This window comes from Malania oleifera, chromosome 1 (assembly GCF_029873635.1).
Source record: "Malania oleifera isolate guangnan ecotype guangnan chromosome 1, ASM2987363v1, whole genome shotgun sequence".
Lineage (NCBI taxonomy): Eukaryota > Viridiplantae > Streptophyta > Magnoliopsida > Santalales > Ximeniaceae > Malania > Malania oleifera.
This window is the reverse complement of record NC_080417.1, coordinates 131,535,736-131,562,544: the sequence shown is the minus strand read 5'-3', so window position 1 is coordinate 131,562,544 and position 26,809 is coordinate 131,535,736. Positions and strand designations below refer to the sequence as shown.

At 34.5% G+C, this 26,809-nt stretch overlaps 2 protein-coding genes across 6 annotated transcripts in view; one reads left to right on the top strand and one right to left on the bottom strand.

The window, feature by feature from the left end:
- LOC131154876 (uncharacterized) overlaps positions 1-6,641 on the bottom strand; it is a 34,666-nt gene extending 28,025 nt beyond the window's left edge. For 2 of the 4 annotated variants that reach the window (XR_009136684.1, XM_058107693.1), the window contains exons 1-5: positions 6,254-6,622; positions 4,959-5,234; positions 3,395-3,511; positions 2,440-2,522; positions 856-1,319 (exon numbers count right to left, since the gene is read on the bottom strand). Coding sequence is in view for 3 of the 4 variants with exons in the window: in XM_058107693.1 (XP_057963676.1) it covers positions 856-1,319; positions 2,440-2,522; positions 3,395-3,511; positions 4,959-5,234 (940 nt within the window). In the remaining variant the exon portion in view is untranslated. Of the gene's footprint in view, positions 1-855; positions 1,320-2,439; positions 2,523-3,394; positions 3,512-4,958; positions 5,235-6,253 lie in introns of all 4 variants that reach the window. The other 2 variants (XM_058107681.1, XM_058107699.1) reach the window with 2 other exon arrangements.
- Positions 6,642-18,675: 12,034 nt separating this feature from the next.
- On the top strand, positions 18,676-25,891 carry LOC131154863 (homogentisate 1,2-dioxygenase). Of its 2 annotated transcripts, XM_058107669.1 has the most exons (10): positions 18,676-18,759; positions 18,855-19,051; positions 20,191-20,421; positions 22,833-22,912; positions 23,833-24,000; positions 24,133-24,308; positions 24,533-24,602; positions 24,707-24,861; positions 25,127-25,207; positions 25,362-25,891. In XM_058107669.1, the coding sequence occupies exons 2-10, from the start codon at positions 18,864-18,866 to the stop codon at positions 25,563-25,565; spliced, it is 1,353 nt and encodes a 450-aa protein (XP_057963652.1). In that variant the 5' UTR covers positions 18,676-18,759; positions 18,855-18,863; the 3' UTR covers positions 25,566-25,891. The 2 variants fall into 2 exon arrangements, with proteins under 2 accessions (XP_057963652.1, XP_057963643.1); XM_058107660.1 differs by having other exon boundaries at positions 18,696-19,051.
- Positions 25,892-26,809: the final 918 nt, after the last annotated feature.

Genomic DNA, 26,809 nt, shown 5'->3' with positions numbered 1-26,809 from the left:
AGGATGATGCTCAGATTAATCTAGATGTTGGGGGATCAAAGGAGAGATGAGGGAACTAATAATGATATGGATAGGGATGGTAAGATTTAATGTTGAAGGGCAGCAGCGCAAGTAGACGTTAATGATCAAAAGAGGGATCCAGAAGAAGATGATTTTAATGGTTTGGAGAAAATGCAATGGGGAGATATGTTGGAGGATGAAAGTGTGCAGTGAGTTTGCATGTGATGAAGATCTGTTATTGGATGAAATTCAGGAACAGCATGGAGATTTGTCTGAATCATCTGATTTACTATGGGATCAATCATATGTCCCTCCATCTCCATGGAAGGGTTGGAGGGAATTCATCCTTTTGAGGAAGTTGAACTGGGAGAGGAGCAGCAGGATTGGATATTGCCTACCCAAGAGGAGAAAACGGATTGGAAAGATGTAGCAGTTCGACATCTTTCGGGTAAAAATGGGGTTATGGTTATCTTGTCTGGGAGGAAATGAAGTTCGGTTGCATGCTGATGCCGGGAAGGTAAAGGAAGGCCAGCAGGAATTAGCTAATCTGCAGAGTTCTGTCAGTTATGAAGGCAGGGAATAGAGAGAGATTTTCTTATTTAGGTTATATTAGTTTTATCTTTTTTCCCATTTCCTTTGTTTTATTTTTTCTTTTGTTGTTTTTTTCTTTCTTTTTCACTGAAGATTTCTTGACCTCCATTAGTTTGAAACTCTTTTCTTCTTCCTTAATAAATTTCTTTCTTTCTACCCAAAAAAAAAATGATCTACTGCTAGTCATGTAGCATGAGTTAAAGTAAAAACAATGTTTCATATAAGGGATCCAAAGAAATTCAAGAAGAAAGATCCAATATTTACCACAGCCAGAAAACATGGAAGCATACACCATATTATCACCATGATCAGAGGAGGCCATTTCATGTTCAGAATTTTCAGCAGAGTTTGCATAGAAATCTTGCATATGAGCAGTTTGGTGGGGTTCTTCTCTATTTAGGTTAACATCAACGTTTACTGAAACAACTCTAGGCCAGTTGACATCAGGACCCATAGAAATTTCTTTATTATTCATAACAGAGCTGTCGGAATCACATTGACGTGGAGGATCAGCCTCATGAAAACCCACTGCATCACACCCCTCTGAAATTTCGGCCGGATCACTGTATCCTGTCCCCGACATGTTCAAGTGCATGGGGGTACAAGATTCTTCAGAATTTCTCAGCTGCATCTCTTCTGGGATATTGGAATACCAGAGCTGATAAAATGTTAAGCCCAAAACCATATTTCCTATTGGATCATTCCCAAAGTCGCATTCTTGCATGAGGCTGAAAGCATATCACCAAAACGAATCAGATGAACCAATTATGTCCTTCACCATCAACAAACATAATAAAAAAAAAAATTCAAGGAACTTAATGACATACTGAAGTCCACAAGTGTCTGAACCAAATGTTCTAAATAGGGTGAAGTAACATTACTGCCTCACTAGATATTTCAATTCATGTAACATAAAACTGATTATCAGCAATTCAGCAGCTAGTTTACCCTTAAAAAAGCATAAACATAGTGATTGCTCCATAATTAGCCCTAGAAAAACATTGAAACAAAGATGAGCCTAAGCAATTCCCCAACTGGTTTCATAGGCAACCATCGAAATGCCTAGGCAGTTACCACATATCACTCAAACGCATTTGTTACAAAAGAACTAAAGGTTTATTATAATTTTCTCCCGCTTTCCTCTACCCTTTTTGTACAAAATGTTGAGTTTGGGTAAATAAGCATTTGAATTAACAAAACCAGGCATTCAACACATTAAAATATGGGATTAGTTCAGTGAGTATCCACTGCATAGCATTTTTTGCATGTCACTAGACATGTCATCAGTGTCACCATGGCAAGCTCATTGCACGTTAAAAAAAAATGTCACATGAAAGATAGCTCCTAATTGCAGATAAATTGTCATTCTATAAATGCAGTTCTGAAAGCAATTTAAAAATTAAAAAACTAAAAGTTTCAAGCAAGAATATATAATTAAAGCACTTGCTGATTCCAAGAGTTGCCCGCAAGCAAGTGACCTTCAATCTTTAACCACCATCTCCTCTTTAAAATTAAACACCTTTTTTTGTGAATGAACCACATCAAATTTAAAATTATCAAATAAACAAATACATAACACACTAAAGAGGAACCTAACCTAACACATCCTCAACATCTACCCTCTGAAAACAAAATCTATGAGCTGAAACTGCACAGTTAGGGTTGGGTGTAGTCCCAATCCAAGCATGAGTGTGCTATGAAATGAACTGAAACCAACTAGGCAACCACCAAACATTATGCACACACACATGCCCACATGCATGAAAAGTACTGATGAGTCTAGCATTATAATATGACATATTTCAGCATTCAAGGATTTTCTGATGCGCAAACAATAAAAGAACCAACCATAGGGCGGCCTGATGTGCTTCCCCAACATTCCCTTCAGTAAGGCAGAAAATTATGAACTCCAATTGAACAGCAAATCTATCCTGCTCAACAAAAAGAGGTCTATTAAAAACCTTGTGATGCCATTGCTACTACCAACATAAAACAGCCAAACAGTAATAAGCATGCACAATATATCAGCACATTTGGCATTGCATTCCTCGGCTAAGAATAAGGAAAATAAATTTTCTTGGTGCCAATGGTGTCTTCCATCTAAGAAATTTTCACTTCATTTTATGTTTATGCGCGCATAGTGTATTGGTTTTCCTTTTCTGTGCCCTTCAAATGGGCATGCCATTTTCTTTCTTCAATTTGGATAAGGCAACATAATAAAGAAAACTACTTTTCATGGTCGAACACAAAGAATATGATCAGTGATGTACAAGTTAACTCAAACAAATGGGTTTCTAATGCAGATATCAATTATGACAAATGGGAAGTAATGTGGAAGTGTTGCATATTGGCTAGCTGTACCCCACACACAAAGCTATGACATGATCTATCCTAAAGTCTGTCAACAGAGAATTCACCAAGAAAATTTTCAAGAGCAATGCAGAAAGTTGGTCTTATGGAAGCCAAATGTTTAAGCATGTATAGTCACTATGTGTGGGATAACTTGCTGCAAACAAAAGCTTCAGTGGTACATTGAGTACAATAAAAAGATATCATGTTTTATTCCAATATCTAATTATCAAATAAAGATAAGCACTATCCAGGCAAGAAAGAAGCATCGTCATTAAATTTTATAGTAACCCTGCAACTATTCTTACATATATTTTAGACCAGACATACATGACAATAAAATAACACTCTAGGTACAATTAAATAAATGTAAATTGAAGGAATTATCCATGAACATGTTAGAAACTATTCATGATTGTACAAGAATGTAAGAAAAAAATATTTCATGTCATACCTTAACTGGCCAATTTTTCATTGACCCAATCTTTCTCATCCAAATCTCATAGATGTGCTTGATTTTTGTTGGCTTAATTTCACTGCCTTCTATGTGCTTCAGAAGCTCCATTGTGACCTAAGCACATAAACAGGATGAGGTTTCAGTAGATTTTCGTGCTAATATTCCAACAAAGTTCAAAAGTTGTATATAAAGAGTCGGACGCAAAACAATATTTAAGAACCCAAGAAAAAGTTCACAAAGTCAGTACAAATTTTATGAATGAAACTAACCTAACATTTTAAGAGATCTTTCATATAGTTAGCGGACAAAAGAATGTAAGGGGCAATCTAATTTTTTAAATTTCAATATTTGCTTCATTGTGGTTTGTTTAGAAACAAAATAGAAAACAAGAAGGATCTTCAATAAGATTCTCCTTGTTCACCAAGGTAGCAAAAGAATCAAGCATGGCCTCATCAAAAGCCAAGCTTGTTCAGGGCATTATGCTTTTTAGAAACAAAATAGAAAACAAGAAGGATCTTCAATAAGATTCTCCTTGTTCACCAAGGTAGCAAAAGAATCAAGCATGGCCTCATCAAAAGCCAAGCTTGTTCAGGGCATTATGCTTGCCTGTGACCACTTATCTCATATGCATGGATGGGTTACCATCATATATAACTAGTGTAGGTTTATTTTTCAAAGAAAGTTTCGCCCTACACTAAAAATGGGACTATGACTCCTCCGACAAGTTGATGTTTCCCAGTGCCAACAGTCTTTAGAGAAGGGTGAGTGTTCATCGATCTGTAAAACTCACTAACCATTGTAAACGTGTTTAGCCTACTTGCCTCCCTCGCTAGACACACATTGTTAACAGAGGTTTTGCTTTAGTGAATTTCGTTACTTCAACGTATACCACTTGCTCGCCATTGCTTTCATAAATTGTGTAATGTTTCCGCTTATATTTCTTCCAATGACAATAAATTGTTTTGTTGGTAAACCATGTAAACTTTTGGCTGGCTAATTAAACAAAAGTGCTTTAACTAGTGCCCGCGACACCTTTGACGATATATAGTGCCACATTCACATTAACACATTTAGGAATGTTAGATATGATTAAGATGGCACTATTTTGCTTTAGATCTTTCTATCTCCACTTTTACCTCTAATCTTTCGTATTTTTTTTTTTTTTTCTCTTTGATGGGAGCCCCTGCTCTCCTTTTGAAATATAGTCACATATAAAAAAGAAAACAATTTCCAAAAAGTCAAAATCTCTTACTAATTCATGATCAAAATTCCAAATCGTGTACAAAAGGCAAAGTATGACAAAAAAAAACTTGAAACTAGCAACATTTTCTCCAATCTTAAATCAAAATATACACAATAAGTGTGCATAACATAGTTCCCCTAAAAAATTAGAATTTCAAATGGCTCAAGAACCACATCAATCATCTAGATTTTTCAAAAACCTCCACAAAATAATGTTAGCACTTCGCTCATGCAAGCATGATAGATGTAGACCTACTCCAAAGTTAATGAACAAAAATTAAACAACAAATGAATGAAATATACACCATTACATACATACCCGGTATTTCATCCTATTTTGCATAGGAGAGTTGTCTTTGCAGGTTCCTTTCAACAGCAAGCTCAGGACACCGCTCGCTTCAGTCCAATTATGTTGTCCCACAAGTCTGGATAGAAGATAGCATAATCTTCCACGATTTTCAGGTCGTACTTTCTTCAAACCTAGTCCTAGGGTATATGATGGCTTGATTAATGATAATACGACTCTCTTAACATTTCCCCTTTGTCCAAGAGCATCATTATCACAAACAGTTCCCATTGAGCAATTGTCTAACATCTTTTCGCACATGGAAAAAGAAAAGCAAGAAAAAAAAATTATATGATTAACCAATTAAACAATTGCAGAAATTGCTTAAGAGTTGAGACATTCATTAAGCATAGAGATCAAACAAAGTCAAAAAATTGCAACTATATTGGGAAGATATTGATTAGCAGACCCCATCTAACGTCCAAGTAAATGCCAATGTTGTTAGCGTGGTTGAATCTCCCATCAAAGACTTCATGTCAAGTGCATGCTAAATGATTTGGCCAAACAACAGTGGGTTTTGAACACTTCATTGGATTTGAACCAAGAACTTTGGTACAATATTATACTAGCTTCATTTGTAAATTTTAACTGAATGTAAAATAAATTACAATTATTGATTTTAATGTAATTAACAAAACATCTGAATAAAATCATAAATCTCTACTGATAGAAAGGGGATTCCCCCTTTTTGTCTGCTCTTTTAATATCTAAAATACTCATCAAGTTACAAGTAAATTTACATAAAATTACCCTTCAACTACCCTGTCCTTTCAAAATATATAAAAACAACCGTTCAATCTTCTCCCTGCAACTTCCTCCATAATTTCCCCTCCCTCCTACATTATTTTCCTTCTTCCTGTAATCAATTTTTAAATTAGTGATTTTAGAATCATCTTATAATTCTAATCAAATTACAAAATTCTAGTTTTCCTACTTCAGGTTTAATTTGAAATCAAGAGTGCAGAATGGTTGTACCTTCGCCGACACCCCGCCTGCGGAGTCTCCAGCCGCCATGTCTCCTCTCAGGTCAGTGCCCGCTCTCCCTCTCTCCCCCTCTCTCTCTCTCTCTCTTACCTACTGTTTTTATTTTATTTTTTTTAAATCCTGCAGTCGTGTTATTTGCTCCATATTATCGCCTCATCTTGTTTTTTTTAAACTTGGAATTATGTGAGCCTGTTCTCCTCGCACTGACTGGATTTAGGGCAAATCTGCCGAGGGTGGGATCGGTTTAGTAGAAGAAGAAGAAAAATAAGATATGGGGGTTGTACCTGTTCGGCTATGGCGGACAGAGAGCCGTGGACTCGTGGCTGTCAGGTGCTGGTGGCTTCGGGGCAGGCAACAGCAGGGTAGCACCGGTGGTCGCTGCGACAGGCAATGGCACCCAGCAGCCACAGACGATGGTGCACGAAAGAGGATACCTGCGGTTCTGGTAGACAGCGGCAGAGACAGAAACACACACAGTCATGCGCGTGAGAGAGAGATCCAAACAGTGGCGCGGTAGTGACAGCAGAGCGACGGCGGCAGTGGCCGGCCGGCCGTGCTCTGCGCAGAGAAAGAGCCCCTAGGGCTTCCCTTGCCTGCTTTGCGTGAAGACGAGAGGGGGGTTGGAGGCACGCGCGATGCGTGCGTTCTACAATTTTGAGTGATAATGATGACAAAATAATTTTTGAAAAAATAATTAGTTATATTTTTCAAATATACATGAAATAGCATAGAGAGTTTTTTTAATATTTTTATGGATAATTATAAGACATTTTGAGATATTAAAAATTATTTTTTAAAAAAAAAACCTCCTTTCTTACATTGTAAAAAATATTATTTTAGAAAATTTATGAATAATGAGGGGTATTTTTTAAAATATTTTTGAATCATTATATGAAAATTTTTAAAATGTATACGCATGTTAGCTTTTTGAGACCGATTTCTGTTTTGATACTGACAAACCACTAGTATTTTATGTTTACATTTAGTGTTTGAACAGGTTATCATTTCAGTACGAACATAAAATACCGCAAAATGAAAGCCAGTAGGGACATAAAGCTCACATACTACTCGTGAATTCCATTGAAAATGAAGAGTAATAGAAGAAAACATTTTGATTTTAATTTGTATTGCATTTATTTTTATTATTTGGTTTATAATAATATATAAATATTTCATGATATGTTTTGAATGTTCAGATAACTGTAGATTGACCATAGGGATCCAAATGACCTTAAGAACCCTTAGATAGACTTTAAGTTCCCACACTTAAGTGTACAAAGCCTTAACATAGTTCACATATTATTAGAGAAATTTTAGTGTAAAGAAAATGACCTTAGGTAAAATTCAGTTGGCTTTCGGGCGGCCGAACCTGACAGTTCAAACTGCCTCAGGCAACCGAATTGCTATCCATTCAAAAGTTTGACTTGGTTCGGACGACAGAACCAAATTGAACTGAGCGTCCCCAGATGACCGAACTCATGTCATGTACCTTTTCACCAACCCGAGCCCCCGAACCCCACGAACAAATATGCCTCGGGCGACCAAACTTGCTGGTTCGGTTAACCGAATTTAGTTTCAAGCCCTGAACCGCGGACAGAAAGTTTCTGTCTTTTGTTCAGCCAACCGACCCTGTCTTCGAGCACCCAAACCTTTAAAAATTGAATTTCTGACTGAGCCTATTTGGGCACCCGAATCTCAGATCGAGCACTTGAATCTCGCGGGTTAAAATTATTTTTACTGAAGTAAATTAGGGTTAAAACCAGGTTAATTTCCTAAACTCATTTAAAATCTTTTTAATAATTCTTAGCGTATCCCCAACTGTCAAAAATTTTCCTAAGTCTATATATACCGCCTTATTACTCCAGATTAACAACTTGGATTAGTCCATTTTCTCTCTAATTTTTATTATAATAAAAGTTCCCCCAAAATTTGTTTTTATTACAAAATCTTTTATAGGGTTATATTTTATGCTCTCCATTCTCTTCCACTCATTATTTTGAAAAACTTTTTAAAGAGAGCATTTTAATTTGGGCATTCATTTTAATTTGCACATATAGTTTTTAAATGTTTGTATTTTGTTTTGTTGTGCAAAATCATTTGAAACTAAAACCCTAGGTTCTCCGGTTCGTCCTTGAAAAATATTATTTAGAGAAAATCTTTTGTAGGGTTTAAATCTTTGAAACTCTTTATTATATACATTCTTTTCAAATATTGCAAAATATTATTTAGATAAACACTCTTACTTTACTGAGCATTATTGCATATCATATTAAAGTGCATTTATTTGAGTTAAAACATGTACATCTTAGCTTGTATTTTCAAAAGCATTTTCATGTACAAAAATAATTTTATTGTAATGGTTGGGTTCATCTTAATAATTAAACTAGGGAGTCTCAATCCCGTAAGTGAGACTAGTTCGGTTCAGCCCATAATTGAACTGGGGAGTCTCAGTCCTGTAAGTGAGACTAGTTTGGTTCAGCCTAATAATTAAGCTGGGGTTTTTCTCGCCCCATAAGGAGAGGATATAAAAGGTTTTTGCTTCGTCCAGTTAAGTGAGTAGGTTTAGTGAAATCTTTGGGAAGCATGCCCAAGGCAAGGACGTAGACAGTATTGGCCGAACCTTTATAACAAAACTTGTGTCTCTTTCTCCCTATCTTATTTAAATTAGTGCACTTTAAATTTAGTATGTATATACATATTTATTTACTGTTATATTTAGTTGCATGCACACAATTACATTAAATGAAATACACGTGTATGCATGAACCAATAACTTAATCATTTTACATACACGTATTTTATATTTAATGAGATATGATATGTGGTGAATCGGCGTAATTGTTTAAATTTAAAAAAATGTTTTAAAAATCAATTCACTCCCCCTCTTGGGATCACATTAATTCTAACAATGCGTATTATAAAAATATTTTTAAAATTTTTATGGATAGTTATAAGATTATTTTGGGAATGTTAAAAGTTATATCAAGAAAGGGGAATCCCCTTTTTAATTGTAGAGGGTATATCTTTTTAAAACAATATTATTTTAAGAAAATTATGAAAAATTCAAAAATATATGTCGAATGGTTTCAAAGGAACCGTACATCTTCGCCGCTAACTTTGAGTCATGAACCGGCAACCAGAAAGCCCTATTCCCCTTACTGTACTAACATTTAATGGTTTTCAATTCAAAATAAAATGTAATTTTTTATATGCTTATTCAACGTCGTGTTATTTTCTTATTAGGCACTTCAATAATGATTGAGTGTATATAAGTATAAAAAATTATTGCCTTAGACAGTCAATAATGATGTTATTTTCCAACACAAACACATTTAATTGTAAGGTATGAATAATTGTCATTTACTCCATATTTTCCAAAATTTTGAAAAAAAAAATATCGTACAATTTATTAAAAAAATCATTTTATCACATTTATTTCACATCATTTACATTTACCTATAGTCTTACTTATAAATTGTATTTAACATTAAAAGCTGATGGGTGGAAAGGACTTACTCAATCACTGGTTGTGATTGAAATTCAGTGAGTAATTCACTCAATTAATTTCAATCTAAAAAAAAATTACAGAGGAATTCAAAATACACGAAACACTTCTTCTCACTGGTTAATGTCTCTCTTTACACCACACATTACATTACACACACACACACACATCTATTTATAGCAATTGTTAGAACAGTATAATCAACAATGGTGGCCTGATTGGCGAGGTTGGTGGCCGACTCCTGCCCAAATTCAACAGAGGTGGGCTGTCGGCCATCCCCCTATTCAAGTTTAATCTTTAACATCCCCCCTTAAAGTTGACTCTCCTGACTTTGTCATTCCGAGCATTGTTTTTAGTCTTACAAAAATATCATGTCTAAGTGGGTTCATGAAAATGTCAGCAATCTGATCATACGTTTTACAAGATATCATTTCCACTTCTTTATTCTTGACATGCTTCTTGATAAAATGATATTTAGTATCAATATGCTTGCTTCTTTCATGGAATACTGGATTCTTCGCAAGTGCAATCGCTAATCAATTGTCAATGTAGACTTCTGTGGGATTATCTTGGAGAAATCTCAGATACTTCAGTACATTCCTAATCCATACACTATGACAAATAGTTGAGCTAACAGCTACATACTCAAGTTACTTCTTTGATGACCATGTAAACGTTGTATCTCACATGAAGAATGTGAATCCAGTCGTGCTTTCTCTTTCATCAAGATCTCTTTTCCAATCACTATCTGAATAACCAATAAGTTTGTAATCACCTCTTGATGAATAAAACATACCATCAATGATGGTACCCTTGACATAGCGGAGTATCATCTTTGCTGCATTTAGATGGGATTAGTCAAGAGTCTCTATGTACCTACTGACTAGTCTAACTCCATAGAGTATGTCTAACCTAGTGCATGTCAAATACCTCAAACTTCCAACCAGACTCTTGAAATATGTGGGGTCAACATCTCCTTACTCATTCTTTCTCAATTATAATCCCGTTTCAACTGGAGTTATCATAGAATTGCATTTTTCCATCCCAAACTTCTTCAGTACTTCTTTTGCATAGTGGCTTTGGGAGATGAAGATTCCCTTCTCGTTTTGCACGACTTCTATGCCAAGAAAATAAGTCATCTGGCCAATATCCGTCATTTCGAATTCTTTGACCATGCTCCTTTTGAAAGCAGCAAATATCTTTAGATTGTTGCCGGTGAAAATTAGATCATCAACATATAGGCAGGCAATCAACATGCTTTCGTTTGTCTCCATCTTCATGTACAGCGCATGCTCGTAGGGACACTTCTCAAATCTATTATTTTGAAAATAATCATCAATCCTCATGTTTCACGCACGAGGTGCCTACTTTAAACCATGAAGTGCTTTCTTCAGTTTGTACACTCTATCTTCTTTTCCCTTCTTCACATATCTAGTGGTTGATTGATATAGATCTCTTCTTCTAGAAAACCGTTCAAAAATGTTGATTTCACGTCCAACTGGTAAATCTTCCATCCATTTTGTGCTAATAGTGAAATTAGTAATCTAATGGTTTCAAGACTAAAAATCAGGGCAAAGATTTATCCATAATCAATCCCTTCATTCTGCTTGTAGCCTTTGGCAACAAGTCTTGTTTTGTATCTATGAACTTCTCCTTGAGTGTTCTTTTTAGTCTTTTAGACCCATTTCACACCAATAATTTTGCGGTCCTTTGGGAGATTCGTCAACTCTCAAGTTTTGTTCTTCTCGATGGATTGAATCTCCTCATCTATCATTTTTCTCCATTTGTCTTCTTCGTTAGCTTCCTCAAAGCTAACTGGGTCACTGGTCAATAACAGACAGTATAAAGAAACATATTCTTCTATAGGTTCTGTAGTTTCATACAGATCAGCTAGATTACGGGCTCCTCTAGGCCTCATGTCTGAGATTTCATGCTCAATTGGAAGTGGAGATTCATTCCTTCGTGGTGAATTGTGTGGAGGTGTTTGCAGCTCGGGAACTTGTGACTCGATAGCCACTTCTCTTGTCCATGTGGGTTCTTCTCCTTCAAGCGTCAATTTCGCATCTTTGGAAGATTCAGTCTGGTCCCACTTATAGGATTCATTTTCTTTAAAAATGACATCTCGACTGTGAATGACTTTCTTGTTGATGGGATTATAGAGTTGATATCCCATGGTGCTGTCATTGTATCCAACAAGGATATATTTCTTTCATTTATCTTCCAACTTTGTCCTTCTCGCCTCTGGGATCTTGGCGTAGGCTATGGAGCCAAACACTCTAAGATGACTCACACTAGGCTTGTGAGTATTCTAGGATTCATGTGGTGTCTTTGTATCAAGACTCTTCGTAGGATATCGGTTGAGCAGATAGACTACATATAACACTGCTTCTGCCCAAAAACTCTTAGACACATTTTATCCTTTAACATGCTTCTGGCCATGTTAAGGATCGTGCAGTTCTTCCTCTCAGCTACACCGTTCAACTAGGGTGTGTAGGTCGGTGTGAACTATTTTTGAATCCCTTGTTGCCTAAGGAATTCAAACTTCATCCTTGTACTCTCCTCCTTGGTCTGATAGGAGTGACTTGATGTAATAACCAATCTGTTTCTCCACAAGAGCTTTGAACTCTTTGAACTTGTCGAACACCTCTAACTTCCTTTTCAGGAAGTAGACCCAAGTCTTCCTACTGTAATCATCAATAAAGGAAAGGAAGTATCAGTTTTGTCCATTTGAAAACGACCTCAATGGACCACATACGTCTGTGTGTACTAACTAGAGCAGCATGGTAAATCTCCAGTTGGCTTGCTTTCCAAAGTTGTTTCTATGTTGCTTGCTCATAACACAACTTTCACATATCACATTTCGGTGGTGGATGTTGGGTAAGCCTTTCACCATCTTCTTGCTCGCAAACTGTTTCAAATTTTCAAAATTTAGATGTCCGTACCTAAGATGTCATAGCCAGTCTTTGCATTTGATGATAGCGCTCAAACACCTTGGCGTATCATGTTCAATAGCAAGCTGAAACATTCGATTCTTTGTCATTTGTACTCGAGTAACGAGCTTACCTCAAGCATCTATTATCACCATCTGTTTATCATTAAGGCTAATTTGATAGCCTTTCTCCATAAGTTGTCTGAGACTAAGTATATTAGTCTTCATGGCTAGCACATAGTACACGTTGGAGATAAAAGCATGGTCTCCACCCTCCCTTTTGATTAGAACATTTCCCCTTCCTCGAATTGGAACTTTAGAGAGATCACCAAATGATATCTCTCCCTGAACTTTCTCATCAAGTTCAGTAAACATGTTCTTTCTTCCAGTTATGTGATTGTTAGCTTCAGAGTCAAGGTACCAAACATTTTTGTCTTGGTGGGTTGAATTATGTGCCATCAGCATAGACAATTCTCCTTTGGCTTTCTCCATTTATGAAAAGTTAGCATTTTTATTTACTTCGTGATTTTGGGGATTACCTCTGCACTAATTACTGTAGTGTTCGTACTTGTGGCAGTTGTAGCACTGAACGTTTCTCTTGTCTACGTTCGAACGATTATTGTATCCTCCTCTTCTTCCTTGTCCTCTACCTTATGAGACATAGTTATGTTGATTGTATCCTTCTCTAGTGAGACCTCTTCCGCCTCTGCCACCTTCTCTAAAGTCAAAATTTCCATAATTTCTTCCATGAGATCCTCGGCCTCATCCTCTTTCTTGTTGTGATGTATCCCCTTTGTTGTATCTATTTGTAGTGAGGGACAACTTTGTTTGGAGGGCTTGCTTCGGTGCTTTATCATCACTCATTTTGTTGAATTTTTGCTCATGGGCTTGGAGTGAGCCCACAAGTTATTCTACCTACATGGCTTCCAAATATTTTATTTCTTCCCTAGTCACAACTATATAATCATATTTTGGATCCAAAGATCGCAAATTTTTTTCACAAATTCTCTCGTCGTTGAGAGTCTCTTCATTTCTTCTCAATTTGTTTGATACTATCATAACTCGTGTATAGTAATCAGCAATAGATTCAGTAGATTTCATTATTAAGGATTTGAAATTACCTCGCAATGTTTGAAGATGAATCTTCTTCACTTTGTCTGCACCCTTGTGTGTTCGATAGAGAGAGTACCAAACTTCTTTGGATGTTTTGGCAAAGGCGATGAATTCGAACGTGGCCTCATGAAGGCCTTAGTAAATTATGGGCTTTGCCTTACAATCCTTCTTTCGATCAACTTACAAGATCGTTTTTTAAGCGTCAAACATAGTTGCTTCGGCTTCTTTTGATGGGCTTTCTCTGTACCCATCTTCAACGATGTCCATGACATCCTGAGTACCTAGAAAGGCTCTCATTTGAATAGACCAATTGTCATAATTCTTTTGTGTCGACTTTGGAATGACCGCTTAGGTAGTACCATTAGCCATCGAGTTTAATATATCGAAAACAGGGTGAGAGAGATTGATTTTGGAAAATCTAATGCCACCAATGCGTTCAAAAGATCGAAAAACTTTAGGAACTGATTTTGGGTTGCAAAGAATCGGTTTAAAAATCACTAAACTGGCCAAAAATTTTTGAACTAGTTTTTGTTTTTTTAAAAAACAGTTTGACTTAATGGAGATAACGACGTCAGTAATTATTGTTAGGGCCACTTGGCGGCTTCTGCGCGTGCCGCGTGTTGGCGGCTGGATGTGGGTTCGTCAGCCGAGTCGGGTTCTAGGTTGCTGAGCCGAGTCGCAGATCAGGTGTCCGGGTCTGATCTCACTAGCCAGGCGAGGAAGACGTGTGAGGGCACGTGGAGCGTGTGACGTCGGCAGTCAGTGTCCTTGCCAGCGCATGCGACGCATGTGGAGGACACTATTTTGTCAGTCGATGCGTGAGGGCCCGTGTGGGGGCTCCCAAACTTCGTTTGAAGCATGATTGTCACCTTTGGAATCGTTTTGACGCAAATTTCACAATGGTATGCTCAATTTTATATTTTGAGCAACTTCAAATTTGGGGAAAAAATCAAATTTCCCTCTATACGCCTCTGTTTGACGAATTTCAGCGAACTTGGACGCTCTGATACCACTAATGGGTGAAGAGGACTTAATCACTGGTTGTGATTGAAACTCGATGAGGAATTGCACTTGATTTCAATCTGAAAAAAAATTACAGAGGAATTCAAAATACACGAAACACTTCATCTCATTGTTTAATGTCTCTCTCTACACCACACATTATATTACACACACATACATCTATTTATAGCAATTGCTAGAACAGTATAATCAACAATGGTGGGCTAGTTTGTGGCCGACTGCCCAAATTCAACAGAGATGGGTTGTCGGCCATCCCCCTATTCAAGTTTAATATTCGACAAAAACTTATTTCATTTTCATTAAAATTTACTAAAAAAATGTACAAATCTATAAAATTTATTAACAACAAAAAAATTTAATTTTACCACATTTTTTTTTTTTGCATCAGTTACATCTACTAATAATCTTGCGTATAAATTGTATTCAGCATTATAAACTTATTTCATTTTCGCTAAAATTGAATAAAACTTCTATCAATTTAAATAAGGTATTTAAAAAATTTATAAATAAGACTTCAAAAGCAAATAATTATGTAATAATTACCTCCATGTTAAATCTTGTCCGATGTTTGAACTATTAATTTATAAACAATGTCATACTATTTTACAATTGTCATTCTACTTTACAATTTCAAGTATTCGGTTCTTCATAGTGACTTCTCTTTTGATGTATACTTTGAGATTACACATAATGTTTTATTACTTTATTGCAATCTATTTTAATTTTATAATGTGCTTTAGTAATATATTTCTTCTTCATTTTATAGAGATGAATTTAGATAAACAAATCATCAACAACTACAACAAACTAAACAAAAATGAGAATATCATCTCAATAATGAGAGAGTAAGAATTTTTTTCATGACTATTGAACAAAAAGCAGAATATTTAGTTAAGCGCCGCTACAATTATGTAAGAAATAAACAACATAATCGTATATCACAAAATGAATTACCAATGTCTCATAGACAAAATCGTCTTACCACCATTAAACAATTGACAAGAAGATTGAGATATCAAAAACTATATGAAGATTCACATTCAAATGTGAATCCAATATATCCCGACACAAACATTCATACCCATAATGAAAGTATATTCATCCTCTATTTTTTTTATAAATATTTATTTATATTATCTATATCTATTTCTCTATAACCTCGATATTCATTAGTTCATATTTTTTCTATTTAACTATAATTCACACAGACTAAACTGTAACATATATTTTTAATTTCCTACTAGTACCTACTTCGTTTTATTATTATTATCAAATATTTCAAACTCTTATTATTTCTATGATCAAATTATGTCAAATGATTTTAAAGCAAGTCCAAAAATGCAAACATTAAAAATCATAACGATTAGTACTTTTAAAACTTATATAAACAAATAATAATATATTTAACTATTACTTAAACTATAGAGGATCATGATATGCTAATTATACATGCTTTATATTAATCATAATTAATCATTAAAAATAAAAAATAAAGTTAATCACTAAACCTTTTTGTAAAAAAAAAGCTTTCCAAAAAATAACATATAACTTATTATATAACATTAGTCTTATGTGTTATACCTATTTTTCTTTTTTATTTTTTAAAAAATTTTAAAATAGAAAAATATATATTAAAGACCAATCCTTAGTGGATTTAGGAGATCTATAAAGACCAGCTAAGATTTGATCGAGATGCATTAAGGATGAGTCATTTAGTTATCCAAGCACAGCTCATAAATAGATTTAAAATAACAACTAAATTATAGGTCTTCTTTTAAAAAAATTGTGAAATTCTAACTTCATTTTGAATTACAAAATTTAAATAACTGAATGATCTATTGTTAATGTGTCTTAACCAAGTCTCAACTTGTCTTTTATAAATTTTCTAAGTCCACAAATACTCATTCTTTGACAAGTGATAGTTTTACCACTTTTGATACTCTTCCCCTGTGTGTGTGTGTGTGAGTGTGAGAGAGAGAGAGAGTGAAATGGGAGAATAACTAAAAGAATTTGTAAAACAAGAATTTATAAAGAAAGTTTTAAAAATTCAATTCACCCTCCTCTTGAGAGTACACTTTACTTCTCAACTTCCTTAAGGTTTGTAAAAAAAAAATAAAAAAGTACTAACTTCTTTTGAAGCTTGAAAAATCACAAAAAAAAATCCTTTAGGTTCGGTTTGGATCAAGAATTTTACTTAGGGAATTAAAAGAAAAATGAAAGGAGGAAACTCATTTTTCATTATATTTCATTTTTATTAAATAATATTGAAAATTGGACTTATTTTAATATGATTAAAAATATGAAAAAAATCAAATTTAATGATGAGTAGAATCAAAATTTTGTTCTTAGATTTGGTGTATTTTTTGTTTTCTTTATCACTTTTCTTAATAATCAAACATAAAAATAAGAATGTCTTGATATCTACCTTTTCTTTCCTTTATGTTTGAAGAGGTCTTGAATTTGGAGTTGAATTATATCTGAATAAGATATAGTATAAAACTGTATTGAAATTTGTTCAAATCTATCTAAATTCAATTTTAAGACTTAAAATTCATGCTCCCAAAGGCATCATTAATATTTTCCTAATTCCAAACAAAGCCTTAAGATTTTAAAAATTACATAGACCTCTCCTAAGATTTGTTAAAACGACACTAAGCTCTTTTTGTATTTTATAAAAAGATAAAAATTTTGAGGGATGTAGTTTTCTCAAAATTAAATGTGAGAAGATTTGTAAGTTTTGAAATATCAAAGAGAGGTTTATAGAATTTTTAAAAAATTAGTATTTATTTATCAAACTTGAGGAGATTAGTGCCTTTTATTTTATTTTATTTTTTGTAAAAAAAAAATAGAAATGCTGAGTTATGCATCTAAATGGGGACAATAAGAATTGGGAAATAGCGAGAGGAAACAAAAAATTTGGGTAAAATCCAGCAACCCTCTCACTTTTCAAAAAGTGACACTCCACTCCTGTGTTTTCTAAAATTATCACAAAACCTCCTAAAATTTAATTTTTCAAAAAATGACACTTCGTTACTTGACCATTAGCCAACTATTAAGTTTAGTGAAAAAAATTAAATTTTATCCTTAACAAAATGACAAATTTATCCTTCCATTCAATTTTGATAAGATAAATTAAGAAAATGACATTAATTCATTAAATTAAGTTGGAATAGTTGATTAGTTATACAATATATTTTAAAAATTAAAATTATAAGTGAATTAAATACCTAACTACTAAGTCAAGTCAATTAGTTGCATAAGCATGACAACATAATTAAATTATTATTTTTAAAAATTAAATTATTAAAAAATAAATAAATAATACATAAAAAATACTTAAATAATTATATTATTACAAAATATTTGCTATATACATGTCATGAAAATTAAATGGCTACATATATCGCTAATAAATAAAATATAAATTTTAAAAATTGATTTGGATTAGACGTTGGTCTAAGTGTAACTTATTTTTTGGATTTAATTGAATATCAAATTTAATAACATAAAAACTTAAATAATATCAAGAAAAGTTAGGTAAATTGTCACAAACAATTATCAACCAATTAATATAAATTTGAATTTTATTTATTTATTTAGCATTCATATTTTTCATAGAGAAGAACTAACATTCATTTTATAATTTGAATTCATAAGAATGAATTTTTGAAATTTTAATTTATCTTTTTCTAACACTATGTTTGATTAGTTACTTAAATTTTAAAAATATTAAACTATGTTTTATGGTGTGTCTAGTCATTAAACTTTTATGAAAATTACATCTAATAAATATTTTGTAGAATTATAAATACTAGATATACCAAATACATCAGCTAATTTAAAAATTAATTAGATTTTCGAGTGAGTTAATTAGTTTTCAAGACTTTAGGTTGATTAATTTTTTAAATTTAATTCATTAAATATGTGTTTTTTTAAAATATTATTTTATTATAATTAAAATTAATTACTTTTTTTCACATGTACACGATTAATTAATGAAAGATTTAATTTTTTAGTAGTTTTTAAAAATACAATGGAGTGTCGTGGATTTTATTGAAAAATATTTTATATGAAAAGACAAGTAATAAATAAGGCCACGTCAGCACCTAGTTGTGGTTGCTTGTTTTAGAATTAAATTAAAATACTGGGAAGTTCCGCATAGCAGACGTCTCTTCCGCCTGAGATGCCTAACCCAAGCCATCCGCCACGCTGACACACTGGCAAGTGGCAACCAATCTCTCTCTCTCTCTCTCTCTCTCTGCGCGCTTTCCTTACTCTTTTCTGTTAGTTCGGAGCTCATATGGAGGGCAAACAGGCTGTTAAGATGGACGGGTATGATTTTCCGGCGGATGTGCAGTACCAGTCGGGCTTCGGGAACGACTTCTCGTCGGAGGCGATTGCCGGTGCTCTTCCTCGGGGCCAGAACAATCCTCTCGTCTGTCCTTACGGCCTCTATGCCGAGCAGATCTCTGGTACTTCCTTCACTTCCCCTCGCAAGCTCAACCTCCGAAGGTCCCTCTCTCTCTCTCTCGCGCGCGCGTATATTCTTGTATTAGTTTCTTCAATTTGGACTCTCTTTGTTTGATCACGAGTGTTCGGTTGACTGGTTCGACTATTGTTTGTCCATGATTGATGTGGAGTTCAGACGGAGGCTGCGTTCTCTCTAAAGTTAGACTTATATTGGCAGGGCTAGTGTTTTTAGACAACTTCGCGTGCGAAGTACCTCTAAAAGTTCCGATTGACCATTTGCTTAGTTCTGTGGATGTCATTTATTGATTCCATTAATTTTTTTTTTTTCTGCTTTAAATTGGGTCATTTGCATGTTCTACATGTCCAGCTTAGGCTATGCTTTCGTTTTATTTATATTTTATTTTATTTATTTATTTTGCTTTGTTTGCTATTGAGATAAATTGCGACTTCAATTTTTGTGATTGATTCAGTCCTTCTAATATTATATGATTTCGATTGAAGTATTGCGGAGATGGCAATTTCTCTATATTGCGAGCTCTCCCCACCGCGTTCGAACTGTGATCAGCTTGATTCTGTCTAGGAAAATTTCAGTTAATTATCTTTATGTTTCTTACTCTGTGACGGCCCTCTCCTCGTTTGTTCTGATCATCACCATGAGGTGTTAATTTAGTTTACAGATCCAAAAAATTATTATTTTAATTCTCGTCAACGTTTTTGCTTTCTGTGGAAAGCCGAAATATATGGTGGTATGTGATAATCGCCTGAATGTACAATGGGAATTTTGAACTGAGTTTATGCAATCTGCAAGTGTGATTTTAAACACATTTTCTTTGATTCTGATCACACGTCCTGAATATTTTGACAAGTTTGATTGAGGTTTGAATGTTCAATTGAACTCAAATTGCAAATTTAGTCCTTATGCAAAAATTGTTCTGGTTTCACTTCCACCTGTCTTAATGTGTATATACATGTGTGGATATTTGTTTTGTCTTTTTGGTTTATAAGATATTCATATAAATGTTTTCTTAACCTTTTTCTAATGGATTATTGTTTTAGCATACTCAATTAAATTCATTTAAAAATTTAACCCCTTATTTAAGCTTTCTGTTCAAATTAATTTCATATTTTATATATTTATTAAAAGCTGAAGTTCTGCATTTGATATATTTTTTATTGGGCAGTTGGTTATATCGGATCAAACCATCAGTTACCCATGAACCATTTAAACCTCGTGTCCCAAGTCATGGAAAACTTGTGACTGAATTCAACCAGTCCAATAGTACTGCTACCCCAACTCAATTGCGGTGGAAACCAGTGGAGATTCCTGATTCACCAACTGATTTTATTGATGGGTTATACACAATATGTGGGGCTGGCAGCTCATATCTTCGGCATGGATACGCTATTCACATGTAATTAGTTTTTTTCAGTTAGCTCAGTAATTTCACTTGATCTGATTATTATCACATATTTGTGTGCAGGTTATTCTGTGTTTAATCATCAACATCTGCCTCAATTCTTTTTAAATTTTTTTGATGGTTGATTTACTTTATCAATAAAGTTTCAGAAATAAAAAAGCATGAGGTTCTGCTGCATTTACATTTTACAGTTAAATTTATTAGTGTTGAATGAGAAGAATTCTTTTTTGGGCATACTAGTTCAGTGAATTTTTGCAATTATCTTGGTTGGATTGTGTGGACATTTTTTTTCTGTTGTTTTTTTTAAGATCATGTGTGTTTTCATGCATGCACTTGCATCTGTGGTCTGCAGGCTCTTGTCTTCATGCATGCACAAATGCTTGTTTGTGAAAATAGAGAAGGGAATGATATCATTTTACAATATACACTGTTTGATTGGTGGAAAGTGGTGCAGGGCAATCTAACAAATTTTGGTAGGTACTTCTTAGTTCTTATATAAATTAGAAAGTTTAATTGACGATTTGGATTCTTTTAAGGTTTTGTAATTATTGTCATTATGGTAAGATAAAGAATTTTATTTTATTTTTTTCTTTTGTTTGATGGACTTGATTTTAAAAGAAATTTATTTGAATTATTATTTTATTTCTATTATTATTCAATGGATGAACTTTAAGACTGCTAATGAAAATATGCCCTCAATTCTAGACATTTTTTTCACCACAGAAGCAACTGTCTTATTATATCAGAAAATTACAAGATGTTTGTGTATTTATGTAGACATTTTAAAAAATGGAACTTTAATGATTTAGAAGATTAATGATTAGAAACAGAGCAGTCAAGTTTTAGCTGTTAGTCAGATTATATCAAGCCATAATTCGCCTATATATTTATGGCATGATTCTTGTATTACAGCTGTAAATATTTTGTGATTAGCTGTATACTTTAGCTTCCTATTTAGTTAGACAGGATTAATAATTGCTGAGATTCAGCCATGTAATTAGCTCAAAAATGGGAAGAACCCTCACAAAGAAGGTATTCAATACAATTGATATAAGCATGCAACCATTGTCACCAATTTGACCATTTTTGAACTTTGAGATTTAGTGGAAATGGTAGGTATTTAAGTGTGGTGAAGGTCAGACTTCAGTGGTCTTGTTTTTGTTCTATGTTGCATTCCTCAGTACTTTCTTTATACGCAAGGAATATCAACTAGTTAATTATATTTTTGTGAAAAAAACTTTTATTTTGTTTTGGTTGTGTTTTTTGTTTTGGGACAAGGAGGGAGAGGGGCACTTGCTGGCAATCTGTAATTCACCAGGAGGGCCATAGGAGAAATTCATGAGTATTGTAGAAAAGGGGGAATTTTCAACGTAGCAGTTGATGGTTGGTGCATACAAGCAAGGGGCCACTTCCATTGCCATTAATTTAATCCTAGATCACTTATTGCTCAAGGTGCTCGGTGACTCCATAGGCTCGCTTGAGTGAATCAAGCTGCTAATATAAAAGTAGTTTTTTTTTTGGACCAAAAGCTATCTAATGCTTAAATCACTAACAATCATCATCCAAAAGTTTATCATTCTAAAAGATACCTATTTCTTCAAACTGCAATAAGGGAAGGAAAAAAGAAAACGATGTTGACTGGGCTTTGTGTGTCAGATTGAGAGAGAGAGAGAGAGAGAGTTGAAGGCTTTCTACAACTATATTTAGACTATTATCCTCTTATTTTCTCCTTCTTCTTTAGAGGATAATCAGAATATAAAGAAGCTGCGCCCCCCCCCCCCCCCAAAAAAACCCAAATGTAAATAAATATAAAATGAAATAGAAGAAAAGAGGCTTCTGTTTGAATTTATATATATTTGAAGATGAGAGAACTGCTCCTCTAATAATTCCTTTTTTTTTTTCCTCAAATACTTGTAAATAAGGGACAGAATATAAATAGCTGACATAAAAGGAAAGTAAATGAGCTGGGGGCCTCTTCCCTCACTTACACATTGCCTGGGCTAGGCACTCACCAAGGCAATGCATTGTTTATATTTCTTTGCCTGGACCTAGCTGAGGTGTGTTCCCTGTGCCTTGCCTAGCCTTAGTGCCTTAGTACCCTTGGTGATCGTCTTTAATAACGCTAATTTAATAGTTAATTGAGAAATCAAAATAGTTATGGTCAATTGTGGAAATACTGCAAGACAGATGGTTATTCTGGTGTTCAAAGGTGCATTGTTTGTAATATTCATTTGTCAATTACATGTACACATAAATGTATAATAGCTTTATGAATTTGTTACATGACCTCATATCACTGACACAGTGTCACTTTACCTTGTAATACTAAAATTGGAATGAAGAGCTGTTGCAAATTTGAAGGATACATGCATTTTAATAAGTAGGAGAGTTTTGTTGACTTGTAGGTATTCTGCCAACAAGTCAATGGAAAACTGTGCTTTCTGCAACGCTGACGGTGACTTCTTGATAGTCCCTCAAAAGGGAAGTAAGTGAATATCGTGAATCCTTTCCAAAGATGTACCTATTTTTTCCTTCTCTTTAATCAGTTTTTCTCAGAACACTGTTTTCTCCTTTGCGTGTGCCCCATGTGATTGTTATTTGATGGTAGCCTATTAAAGCAGCATGTTTGACAGAATGAATTTGGACTGTTTGTGTGTGGTCTGCATTGTTTCATGATTCACTTGACCGGAGGCAATAATTGCAAGGAGACTTTTGAAATCAAGAAGAGGATGAGTATATATGGTCATTGATGGTAACTTTTGATGTGTTGTAACTTTTGATGTGAAACATGTATTCAACACGCCCTCCCCTAGGCTATACTCATGCAATTTTCTTTATCTGTGCAAATTTTTCTTATTATTGAATGTCAATTAGAACCGTACATGTAATTACTAAAGTTCACCCACCAATTCATAGTTGACTCTCATTGAATGGTGAACTGTTTAAAAATTGGGCAAAAGACATTGATTTTCTCTTTTGAAAAAAGATGCGGACCTCTTACCTCTCCTGAGATTTAAAAAATCCCATAGACTTCCCTAAGGTTTGGTAAAAAGACATAGGTCTCCTTTGTGATTTCAAAAATTTTATAAACCTGATATATGATATTTGGGACATTTACTTCATTAGTTTATCATCAAGTCTAGGGAGGGGTATAAGTGCCCTGAAAATCAAATGTCCTGGGAGATTTATAGGATTTTTGAAACCTGAGGGAGGTCTATGTCTTTTTGTGAAATTTGAGGAGAAGTCAGTGTCTCCTTTAAAAATTTATGTTGAGTCTTAGCCATGAAATGGTGATTCTCTTATTGTATCTCTGGTCATATCTTTGTGAATGTGTTCTGTGCTGAAACTTTATTTTGAGAACTGTTGTCATTTGAAATCTTTGTTCACTCTATGCCTGTTTAACAGGGCTATGGATCACTACTGAATGTGGAAGATTGCAGGTATCTCCTGGGGAGATTGCTGTTTTACCCCAGGGATTCCGTTTCATCATTAACCTGCCAGATGGTCCTTCTCGTGGTTATGTTGCAGAGATTTTTGGTACTCATTTCCAACTTCCTGATCTTGGTCCGATAGGTACTTAATCTCTTGCTTGTTGAGTAATAATAAATGCAAAAAATTTCTTTTCAGATCATGTGGCATCAGTTCATTTTATATGTGGATTTTGGAGTTCCATCATGATGAAAATGTTGGTTTGGTTGTATGTAGGTGCTAATGGTCTTGCTGCTTCAAGGGATTTCCTCATTCCCACAGCCTGGTTTGCAAATAATTCCTGTCCAGGTTACACTATTGTACAAAAGTTCGGTGGCGAGCTTTTTACTGCAAGACAAGACTTTTCGCCCTTCAATGTTGTTGCTTGGCATGGTAATTATGCTCCATACAAGGTGGGTAATGCTGCTTTAGACTTTTAGTATTAATCCTCCTTGTTGTTCATATGGATGAAGAGATGCTTGCGGGCTGCCCTTTTCTCTTTTGTTTAAGTTGTTAGGTAATAGTTTTTTCTTGGTTAGGTAATAGTGTTGGCTGATATTTTAAAATTAACTAGATTTATTACAATAAATAATGTGTCTCATGCCCGATTTTGGAGAGGGGCGTTTTGTTCTTGCAGTATGAACTAAGTAAGTTCTGCCCATATAATACGGTTCTAGTTGATCATGGTGATCCTTCAATAAATACAGGTTGGTAGAGTCTGCAACTTCAATTTCTTTATCAAAAATTTGAGACAGAATATTTTATCCATTCATTTCTTAGTCATCGTTTGGTTTGTGCAACTATGGTGCAGTGCTGACAGCCCCAACAGAGAAGCCTGGGGTGGCATTGCTTGATTTTGTCATTTTCCCTCCTAGGTGGTTGGTTGCTGAGCATACATTTCGACCTCCATATTACCATCGCAATTGCATGAGTGAATTCATGGGCCTGATTTATGGTGGATATGAGGTAAATCCATATTAAACTGTGACTTTTCTGACTGAATGGGTGTGAAAAGAAAAGGAAAAAAAGGAATGGGGGGAAATGGCCAATTAAGATTGCTACCACAAATGAAAAGAGGTGAAGACAGCTTTATCCCATTTGATGCCCAAGGTAGTATTCTATACCAATGGATGTTAATTTGGGAATACGGCTTGACAAAAAATTGAGTATGACTTTGAAACCAGTGTTTATCTTTGTTTGATGATTACATTGTTAATAATTTTGTTTTCAGGCAAAAGCGGAGTTTCTTCCCGGTGGTGCAAGCCTTCATAGCTGCATGACTCCTCATGGCCCTGATACGAAGACATATGAGGTATGTCTGCTCACAACCCGAAGGAAATTCAATTTTCAGTCATTTAAGACATACTTGGTTAAATATAAAATATTGCAATATATTGTTCTTAGGAACCATCATTCTTGCTTTGTCATTACCAGTCCTTGTAACAATCCTTATTTTTTTACCACAGGCTACTATTGCGCGTGGAAATGATGTAGGACCATATAAAATAACTAACACAATGGCTTTCATGTTTGAATCTTGTTTAATCCCTCGAATCTGTCCATGGGCTCTCGAGTCTCCTTTCATGGATCATGATTATTACCAGTGTTGGATTGGGCTGAAGTCCCATTTCAAATGTGAAGATGCAAATGGTAATAGCAGGGAGATGTAAGACCGACAAAAAAATGGTTGCTTCATTTAGCTTTTTCCCTTCACAACTCTTGAGCCTGTGCTCCATGGTGAAGCTGTCCAGCTTGTAGTTAAACAATGACAGGAATAATTTCCCAATAGTAACATGAATTCATAAACCATGTACAATTCAACACATACGGGGAAACAAGGGGACCAAGGCTCTGTTTATGCAATTAAGAACATTGTATTGTAGATAAGTTTTCATTATTAATAGAATGCTCAACAGTCTTGGTTTGCCACTTGATGTGTCGTATTTAGTGTAAACAATTGGATCATCACAAATTGCTTTTGATAACTCTTTAGATATGTCTCAATGTTTCTTTGTGTGTATGTATCTGAATGTAGTTGTTTTTTGCGGAGTGAACATCATGAATTTGGATTTTTTGTTCTGCATTTGGGCTCTGGCTGAGAGTAGTTAGTATGAAAAGTGATTCTATTAGTAACATTTTAGGGGAGTTGGAGTGATCTCATTGAGGTTGTTGTGTTGTATGTGGCTTGAATTCAAGTTGTAGTTTAGGCCAGATGACGCTTGAAATAGATGGACCTATACAAAAGGACCAATTTAGGCAGAAATTAGTATTAAAGCTATGATTTGAGATGTCAAAGATGGAAAGCACAAAAATGGAGATTGGCTTGAATGTTTGGGGTATGTTTGGATGATTAAGGGGATGAGAAACTAGATGAGATGATGGAGTAAAATTGGGGGTGTAGATGCAGAAATGAGCGAGGAAGATTGGGAGGGAGAAGCAATTGCGGCTTGTGACGGTAAGTACCATCCGTAGAGTACTTTTGATGTTAAGTACCAACATATTCATCACCATAGGTCATGCAACTTTAGAAAAGGTTCTTATTTCAAAATCACTCAAAAATACATTATTTTGAAGAAAGGGATTTATGGGGAGTTCAAGATGGAAGAAGAATGTGACTTGACAAAGCATCATCATGATTACAAAGTCTTAGAAGACTATGACAATTGAATATGATAATGAATTTGATGGTGGGTACAAAAAGTTTTGACTTGATGATAGTATCATGCTAGAAAATGATAAGGTGAAATAAAAAAATCCACCTCCTCTTTGGTTGGGGGTGGAGTTTTAGTGGCTAATTTGAGTTCTTGATGGATAAGTAAGGAAATGGAGGAAGGTACAAGTCTAGATCAAACTCTTGAACAAGGATAAGTCATACTAATAAGGAGTGATACTATTGTCAAAATATTGCACGTCT

Excerpts from the sequence above, each read along its gene's own strand:
- LOC131154863 (XM_058107660.1), top strand. The coding sequence starts at position 18,840 with ATGGAGGGCAAACAGGCTGTTAAGATGGACGGGTATGATTTTCCGGCG. Across the intron at positions 24,001-24,132 it reads TCCTGATCTTGGTCCGATAG|GTGCTAATGGTCTTGCTGCT; the intron begins GTACTTAATCTC and ends GGTTGTATGTAG. Across the intron at positions 24,603-24,706 it reads TGATCCTTCAATAAATACAG|TGCTGACAGCCCCAACAGAG; the intron begins GTTGGTAGAGTC and ends ACTATGGTGCAG.